This window comes from Equus przewalskii, chromosome 14 (genome assembly GCF_037783145.1).
Source record: "Equus przewalskii isolate Varuska chromosome 14, EquPr2, whole genome shotgun sequence".
Lineage (NCBI taxonomy): Eukaryota > Metazoa > Chordata > Mammalia > Perissodactyla > Equidae > Equus > Equus przewalskii.
Window position 1 is genome coordinate 78,127,047 of NC_091844.1, and position 9,375 is coordinate 78,136,421.

The 9,375-nt window shown below is 53.0% G+C and overlaps 1 protein-coding gene across 1 annotated transcript; it reads right to left on the reverse strand.

The window, feature by feature from the left end:
* Positions 1 to 286: 286 nt before the first annotated feature.
* Positions 287 to 6,340, reverse strand: MYCN (MYCN proto-oncogene, bHLH transcription factor). Its single transcript, XM_070574392.1, has 3 exons — positions 6,077 to 6,340; positions 3,979 to 4,863; positions 287 to 1,795 (listed from the first exon to the last, which is right to left on the reverse strand). Exons 2-3 carry the CDS (start codon positions 4,745 to 4,747, stop codon positions 1,191 to 1,193), a joined length of 1,374 nt encoding a protein of 457 aa, XP_070430493.1. The 5' UTR covers positions 4,748 to 4,863; positions 6,077 to 6,340; the 3' UTR covers positions 287 to 1,190.
* Between the last annotated feature and the right edge of the window lie 3,035 nt (positions 6,341 to 9,375).

A 9,375-nucleotide genomic window follows, 5' to 3' on the forward strand; every position in this document is an offset into this window, starting at 1 on the left:
ACAGCCAACATATATGAAAGTGTTCTGTAAACAATCAAATGCTATTTCTACAATGCATAGTTGCCAATAACCTATCTGCTCTGTCATCTGGGAGAAATGCCTTAACCTTCCTAAGCTCAGTCCCCTCCACTCCACTGGGGGACCATGGCCCTAATCAACCAGGATCGTATTAAAGGCCTGTCTGTGGAAACCAAGTTCACGCAATAGATTATGTGCTATTTATGGTTGTTGCTTAAGGGATAGACTTTTAACTAGTGCTATTAAGTGGGGAAAAAAAAAAGCTGCATCATTTAATTGCTATTTATTTTCATAAACATGAGGTATTTCAAAGTGCTATAAGATGCAGCACTAAATATATACATTTTGAAGAAATTAAACACAGAACTTTGCATTTACCCAGTTCTATGCACCAAACATTAACAAATACATTAACAAGAAGAAACAGGCTAGGAAAAAGGCATATATATATAGTAAATTTCTTTACAAAAGTTTCTTAGTTCAAAAAGTGATAAAGTAATATCTACTCAAAACTTTCACAACTCATTTTCATACGAAAATATAAGTATCAAATTTAGTTATGTATCAGCGTCATACTAAAGTATACAGGCAGTGTAAGAATTAGTACAGTACATAACAGAGATTAACAATATATTTGTATACAAAACATGCTCCTCAAACATTGAGGTATTACAGTACTTAGGTATGAACTTCCAGTCTAATACTGGCCGCAAAAGCCACCTCTCATTACCCAGGACGTATACAAAGGCAGGTGTGTCAATGGTATTTACAGAAATGTTCCCCAGGGGTATCAAATGGCAACCCCCTTACGTGGCATCTGCTGGAACGTAAGCACCATTTTAAAAAGAAGGAATGACTTTCTGTCGTCTGGAAACTTGGAACAAACAAGGTGACTTCAACAGCCCCAGAGGCTCCCAACTGTCACGAACTTCGACGGCTGGCTCGAAGGTGACGTGGAGGAAACTGTAAGGGCCACCTAGCATCCCATCCCGCAGGCCCTCTCCGAGGTCCTGGCAGAACCCCACATATCCTGCTCCCCACCCAGATCCAAACTCGACGGGGGACCGATGTGAAAGTAAACCAACATTCTTAATGTCAACACAAGGTTTGTTTAAAAAAAAAAAAAATCAAAATGTGCAAAGTGGCAGTGACTGTCCAGTTCTGAGAAACGTTTAGCAAGTCCGAGCGTGTTCAATTTTCTTTAGCAACTGCTGCTGTCTTGCCTGCAACTTCTCCTTCTCCAGCAAAAGCTGGTGCTCCTCGGCCTGAAGGGAGTGGACGTACTCGGTGGCCTTTTTCAAAATGACCACCTTGGCGGCCTTCTCGTTCTTCACCAGCTCTGGCACATGGTCCCTGAGCGTGAGGAAGCTGGACCGCAGGTCGTTTCGGCGCTGGCGCTCCAGGATGTTGTGGTTCCGGCGGCGCTCGCTGTCCTCGGAGTCAGAGTTGCGGGGGCTCAAGCTCTTAGCCTTTGGGGGGATGACACTCTTGAGGGGACGCGGGGATGCCTCACTCTTGATCTTCTTCTGGGGTGGCGCGTCCTCGCTCTCCATGTAGGGCGAGGGGGCAGCGTAGTTGTGCTGCTGGTGGATGGGGACACAGCGTTTGAGGATCAGCTCACCCGCAGGCGCCCTCCCCGTGCCCAGGGCTGCGCCCTTGGGACGCACAGTGATGGTGAAGGTGGTGACAGCCTTGCTATTGGAGGAAGAACGCCGCTTCTCCACCGTCACCACGTCAATTTCTTCCTCTTCATCTTCCTCTTCGTCATCTTCATCATCTTTGAGAACAAGACGGGAGTTATTCTCATGGTGAGACTCATGAATTAAACATATAAAGTCTCTTACAACAGGTTCTGGCACTAGTTTGCTATTAACTATGGATCCATCACTTTAGGTCTCTTTAACATAAATATACTTGTAAGTACTTTTTCCTTCCCCCTGGCTCCTGGCACTTTCAGCCTCCGCTCAAACTTTAGCAAGTGGCAGAAACAGAAAAAAACCTTGGCTTTGGGGCCCCACGGAATCCTGGCTCCATCACACACGAGTTGCATGACACTATGCACGTTATTTCAACTTCCTAAGCCTCAGTTTCCTCAGCTATTAAATGGGAATGATACCACAGGGTTCTTGAGTTGGGCAGATAAGTTGTAGAGAGCTGGGCCTAGTAGACAGATGCTCAGTAAATGGTAAGCTGTTATCATCGCTGAGCCCCACAGGTTAATTTATATCTCCATCTCCACACAAGAATTGAGGCTTCTCATTTTAGGGGCCTCACTGAGCAATTTACACATGGCTGAGTTTGATTTTAAGTCCTCAAACAAATTTAAAGAACGATTTAATTAACTAAAGAAGAAAAGTAACTTGTCTTCCATGTACCCAAGTTCTAGACAGCAAGCAGTTTTTCAGCGAACAAAGATCAAACCTCAACTATAAGGTTGCAATCCACAGGAGTTCTAAACCCAAATATGGGAACACCTCTTCCCAAAGTCACCAATAATAACAGCAACAACAAAAACGTGTAGCATCCTGTGTGCATTTCCCCCTCTCTCCTCATTTACTACCACGCTGGGATAGAAAATTATTGTTTAAAATGCAAGCATAAAATCAAAACACATCTTCTGCTTGATCTGAAGGGGACCGGAAAGCTGAACAATTGCGGGATTTGTTCTAAAGCCGAAATGTGAGGCTGTTCCAGTCTGTGGGTCCCTTTAAGCCAATGTTTTGGTTTTCTGCCAAGAAGACAGCTGTTGGAAGGAAGTGCTTCCTCACCGAAAGCTGTCAAGGCACAGACATTAAAGGGACAGACTCATTTCAAACTGGAAGCTTATCACCAAGTTCCCTTCCAGGAGCCTCAGACGAATCCGTCCTCAGCTCTGAAGAAAATGTGGGCTTTTTATCCACCTGCGTTCTGCAAACAAACACTGGTTTTCAAGGTCCAAGAGAGCCCCAGCTCTCAGCTCCAAGGACAAGGGCTGTTCAGGCATTTGGGTAGAGTTCTTTACCTCTGGGGCCCCAGGCAAAGTCTCAGTTTAAATCCCACCCTTCAGCTTCAGACAGAGGCAGACAATAGAGCTAATCAATGAGCGCTCCCAGGGTGTGTGCATTCCTGGAGGGCCTGCGAAGTGTCCGCCCTCACCTTGAAGGGCATTAGGTTTCAAAACACAACTCCGATCTGAAATCAGTCCTGGAATGCTGGCTAGAAGACAAAACTGGACCCAGTTCTCACTGCACGCTGAAAGGAGGCGGCCCCTTGAGAATGTACACAACCGCTGTTGTACTGGCCGCCAGCTGCTGAATGAAGCGAGGAAGGGGTGGCCCCGCCACCCCCAGCCTTTCAGATCCTTGGCCCGCTGCTGGTCAGCATATCGCCGCCTGCTGGCCGCGTACCAGGAGCAAACAGCCCACCACCCACTGAGGGAGGGGGGAGAAGAGTGCCCAGGTTTGAAAAAATAAAATTGGTACTAGCCATCTGTGCAATCTCTCTAACTTCCTGCGCCCCAAACAGGATTTTGCACAGCGCTTATGTCGTCTCCGGGTGTCCCTCCTCCCTCGATCTGGGCCGCAGAGTGCCTTTCCACCCCGGCTAACAGGTTTCTACCTAGGCAATGAAGTCAGGGACCCCTAACCCCCCAACCGGCTTTAGACATTCAATTTTTCCTAATTTTATTCCTCAAGCTGAGCTGCAAAGAGAGGTGGGGGATGGGGTGAAGGCTAGCGATGGAGTCAGGCTCCCGGAGGGAGGGTGGAAGGAACTTCGATGGAGGTGAGACTTGAGAACACCCTATTAGCAGCTTTCACTCACCCTCTCCTTACCACGGGGAGCGGCTCGGAAAAAACGACCTCAGCCCCCAGCACTGCTTCCAAAATACCCTCCCCAAAGCCAAACCCATGTACAGTAACAAAGGGAGCGGGCCCCCAGCTCCAGTGCCCCAGGAGGCGGCCGGACTCCGGCGGTCTTTACCTGAGTCGCTCAGGGTGTCCTCTCCGGAGGTGCTGAGGGCCTTGTGGTCGCCGGCGCGCGGAAGGGCAGCCCCCAGGGCGCCGGTTGGGGCAGTGGCGCTCGCCCCCGAGGCGACCGCAGCTCCGGCCGCCGGGGCCCCGGCCGGGGCGGCGGGCGCGGGCGCGGGCTCGCGCTTGCTCACCGGGAACGGGAAGACCACGGCGGGGTCCACGCACTCGGCGGCCGGGTGGGCGAGCTCGGCGGGCAGGGCGGCCCCGGCGCGGCTCGCCCCCGCCGCCGGCCCGTGCCCGCGGCCGGCAGGGCTGGCGGTCCCCGCGCCCGGCACCGGGACAGCGGGCCCCGCGGTGGGCGGCCGGCCGTGCTGCAGCTTCTCGCTCACGGCGCGCTCCAGCTTCTCGCGGGCCGAGAAGCCGCTCCACATGCAGTCCTGGAGGATGACCGGGTTGGGGGTGAGGCTGCCCAGGCCCCCCAGACCGAACGCGTCCTCCTCGGCCGGGTTGCCCCACAGGTCGGCCTCGGGCAGCAGCATCTCGGTGGCCCAGTTCGAGGGCTCCGGGCTGTGCTCCGGGAAGGCACGGCTGGGCGACAGCGGGGGCGTGGGCAGCAGCTCAAACTTCTTCCAGATGTCCTCCCCCGGGGGGGTCGAGTCGGGGCCGCCGAAGTAGAAGTCATCTTCGTCCGGGTAGAAGCAGGGCTGCAGCGAGTCAAACTCGAGGTCTGGGTTCTTGCAGATCATCCCCGGCATGGTGGACGCGGTGCAGCTCGGCATCGGCTCGCCTCCTGGCCGGCGAATGAGGGCTGCTTTCCGCTCTGCTCTTTTTAGTTCGGGGGCTGCTTCCTTCCCGTGGGGGGCGCGGTGGGCGGGGGCCGCGCCAACCTCCGACACTGCAACCGACACACACAGCAGGAGACGGTTGGCGAGAGGCGCCGAAGGAGGGGACGAGCAGTGGGCGCCCCCTCGAACCCCGTTCCTCAACCTCCCCTCCAAGCCCCCCACTCCGCCCTGCGCTGCTGAAGGTGTAGGAAGTTCTGTCTCTCGTTCTCTCCCTCCCTCCTTTTGTGTACAAGCTGTCTACGACAGGGGGTGGGAGGGGGCATGCAGATGCGGGGGGTGGTGGCATGGCTCTGCAACTTTGGAAACTGCCATTTCATTCACACAAGGCACTGCCTGGGGGAGGGGGCGGTTCAAGGCTGCAGAATTCTAGCTCTCTCCAGCTCGCCGACAATCCCGGTTGCACCAATGCAGGGCCAGCTGCTCAAAGGCAGCCCAGGGCTCCAACCCAGCTACCGGCCGTAGGATTTGGAGGACCCTCAATCCCTTCTTTGTAAAATTGCAACCTCGAGAGTGCAAGAGATAGCGGGGGATTGAGGAAACTTTGCAAATGGAAAAATCCTCTTCTCTAGACTGAGACCGACAACAGACACCTAAATCCATAAACCTTCCCCCCAGGGCCCCCAAATTTGAGCAGACGCCCCTCAGCACTCACCCACTGCAGGGAGAGTCCTGCCAAGAGCTTATTTTGAACCTCTCTCACCCCACACCCCCGCTCTTCCAAACCCTCAACAACGTACGTCTTCTTCCTAGGAGAGGGGAGAACCTGAACACCAGTTCCCAGGAATGGTGCAGGGGCGCCAGCGCGGGGAGGGTCGCCGGGAGAGCAGCGTCTCCTCCGATCCCGTCGTGACCCAGATTACCACCGCGGTGGCCTCGCCCTGCCTAAAACCTCCCTCTTCTTCTCCTGGGGGCACCCTTTGGAGAAGAACCCCAGTTTTGAGGTGGGGACGCACCGGTTCCCCATCAGCTCAAACACAGACAAACGTTCTAGAGAAGGGCGAATTTCTTTTCGACGAAGCCATTACACCCCCTTGGCAAAAGCAGTAAAAGGATTAGGGCGGGTCTCTTCCAGTCGTAGTGCCTGTGGGGCTGGAACTGGCTTTTCAGGGAAAACCAGGAGATGGTTTTGTTTCGGAAGCAGAAACAGTCCCCCGGGCATATTCGGGTGCCCTGTGCGCAAGCCGCGATCCCGTCCAGGGCTTGTCTTCCCGCCGCGCTCGCCGCTCCCGGGGCGCCGGGCGGTTTGCAACCCAAGCTCCTTACCTCCTGCCGACTGCCGGGGATCCAGAAGCGATTCCGTGCGGGGGTCCCCGGGTGGCCTGGGCGGGGGGAGGTCCTCGGGTGGCTGCAGTCTGTGCGCGCTTGCGCCTGGCTAGCGCTAGCTCGGCTGCAACCCAGTTCCCAAGAGCCCCCCGCATCCACCCAGCGCGTCCAGACAGATGACTGTCACTGGCTGCGCTTTGAAGCTCGGGGGATATTATTAACTGAAAAATCTGACACACCCGGGGGGCGGGGAGAGAAGGGGGCTGCGGCACAGACAAGGGGGAGGGAGAAAGGCAGAGGAAAGCGGCTTTACTCCGCCCTCTTGATTTCCATGCAGGGAGGGGAGGCGCCAAGGCTTTCGCGCCAAAAGCCACTTGCTTTTCTTCTTTGCAGAGAGGAGGCTGCAAAGCTGGGAAGCCCGGGCTGTGCTCCTCCCGCCCTTTTAGACCCCCGGGCTTGCACCCGGTGCACTCCGCGAACCAGCTGCGCGTCGAGCGGTGCAATGCGGCACCCACCCTGCAGGCCTGGCAATTGCTTGGCATTAAAAAAAAATTTCCGGAGGGCTCCGGGGGAGTGTGTTGAGGGGGGTGGGGGTACGGAGGCTCCTAACCCAGCCCCCGCCTTGACTGCGTTTGTTTGCAGCTGAGCGCCAGGCCAACGTGGAGCAAAGCCTTGCGGAGCGGTTGCTGGTGTTGATCTCAAAGGGACGCTAGAACATGGGTGCAAAACGGGAGGAAGAGGACGTGCCTGTTTGGAAACGAGACAGCAGGATGTTTCCAGTTTTAAATTGAAAGGAGAGGGGCGCCCCCCCTGTTTGAAAATAAATAAATAACTGTTGGCTACGAGGGTGGCGCCGCTGTGGTTTCTTCGGCCGAAGGCGACACCTCGCGGAGGCCAAGCAGAAAGCGGAGCTACTGGGCCTTGTCTTGGGGGTTGAAGTGGGGCCACCCCGCAGCTCTCCCGCCGCCCCCGCGGGACCAGTCCTCACTGCGCGGGGGGTGGCGGCTCTGCTTGGCTTCCGAGGGGAATGGGCTTCAGACTCCCGCAGCGGGCCCCACGGGCTCCCACGTGAGCCTTTTCAAAGCGAGCGTTTTCCTGAATGAAGGAGAGGTAGATCAGGTTCACGTAGAAGGAGCTGCGGTCCGCCCCTCCCGGAGACCGAACTTCGACTCAAAAACCTTGACTCCAGATTGTTGGAGGCAAAAAGGAAAGCAGCTATCGCCCCTTAGCCTCTTTGTGCCTCAGTTTCCTCAGTTGTGAAATGGAATTAGTATGGTGCTTACTGCATAGGGTCGTTTTGAGAAATAAGAGTTACAAAAGCTATTAGAACAGAGCCCAGCTCATAAGTGTTTCCGTCATTATTGTCACTACCAGTCGTGATAGTCTTCCAGGGAAATTAACAGCCCAGCCCCATAGGCAGCATTTGTCCTCTCCTATCCCACCCGCCACTATGAAATCCTTTTTACTCTGGTCAAGCTTTCCTACAGGTGGGGGCGGGGGGTGGGGCGGTGATGGGATGGGAGATTATTGCCGCTGTCCGAAAACTCCCCAGGAACATCTCGGGGCTCCTGGGCAACCGCCTTCACAACCAAATACATAATGAGGTGGGGTTTTGCCTTGGCAAACATTCTTCGGATGGTTTGGAGTTGGGGAACCTGGACCCCGGGTTGGGGTGGGAAAGCTTCTTCCCCTCCCTTTTTCGAAAGTGGAAATGCCACTCACCCCTGGCCATTCACCTCAGCATTCAAACTAGTTACGGATGAGGATGCAGAGGGTCAGGGGGCAGCCTGTAAAGTGCGCACGTATTAGCATTTGTGAAGACTCTTCCAGCCCTTACCCAGGATGCCTACATAATTCTGGGAAGAGCGGCAGATTCCCAGAGTTCTAGGAAGTGGCCCATGAATGAGGATGAGCTGCCCTTCCAAACACCTTTATTATTATTATTTCCTTCACATATGTAAAACACTTCACCTTTGCAAAAACCCTTAACACCCCCCACTTCTGCTTTTCCCTAACCCCCAATCTAAACCAAGCCTTCCTGTTGTGTTCTTTCCAAGCATCCTAGACTTTCCTTGAGAGCACTTACCTCCATTTGTAATTACACATGCCTGGGAGTATTTGTTTAAGGCCGGCTTCCTCCATGAGTTGGTGGGGAAACAGGCTGTCTCCCTCACTAGCCCTGTGAGCTGCCAGAGAAGAGCAGCACCCTCAAAGCAAAACAGGGCATCTGTGTACAGTAAGTACTTGACGATATTGTTCAAGGCAGAAATGCTTGAATGAGTCCTTCTAAGACAGCCAGCTCTTCTGAGACAGTTTGTGTTTATCAGCAACAGAGCAAGAGAGAGATGAGTGTCATTCCAGAACCTTCTTCAGGACCCCCAGCAGTAGCCCCAGAAAAGGCACTCAGAATTGCCTGTCCCACCTTTTTATCAAAATAGCACGACTGTTAAAACAGACAAAGAGGGCCCCCATTGCAACATTTAAAAATCCTACCCTAGTCCTCTCACCAGACCTGTGCTTTTCACCACACCATTTGTCCTTTGTTAAGGGACAAAAAGTAGCAGAAAAAGAGGGGACAGGGAGACAGAAACCTGGTTTCTCTGTGTGCCTCCAAGCAAATCATATATCCTTCCTGGACCTCAATCTCTAATCTCCTTTTAATGCAAGGCTGTAATTACTGACAAGTCTGAATTTGAAGGTTAACAGAATGATAAAATTCAACAAGTATTTATTGGTACTTTCATTTGCAAATGGAAAGATAAAAGACTTCGTCTGCAGAGAAACCTCGCTACTGCTGGATCCTAGTATGCTTGTAGAGAAACCTGCAAATTCCTCTTAAAAATGTTGAAACACTCACACTATGTGAACGCACACTAAATAAGACGGCCTTGAAGACAAGGTTTGATTCAGCACGCATCTACAGTCCTGATTCGGAACAGAGGTGAGTTCATGCACAGCTTCAGAGAGCTCCTCATGGACCGAGGGACACACACACCTAAGATGGACCAACAGATAGGACAGAGTTGTACACAGGACTTGGTTTATAAATAAGGAGATTTTTGAGGGAGGAGAATGTTTTAGTCTACAAATCCCTTCTTTTCTAATACAAAAATAGAAACAAACCACACACACACACACACATTCACAAGGGTCCAACTCATGACGGGCTAGGAAATCAACAACCTCTAGATGTTTTCCCCAGATGATGCGTTAAAGAGCTTCAGGGTCCAGCTTCAAGGACCACAGTTTCTCCTAGGAACTTCACTGGGTCCCTCCTCGCCTAAAAAATGTAAGTTTTT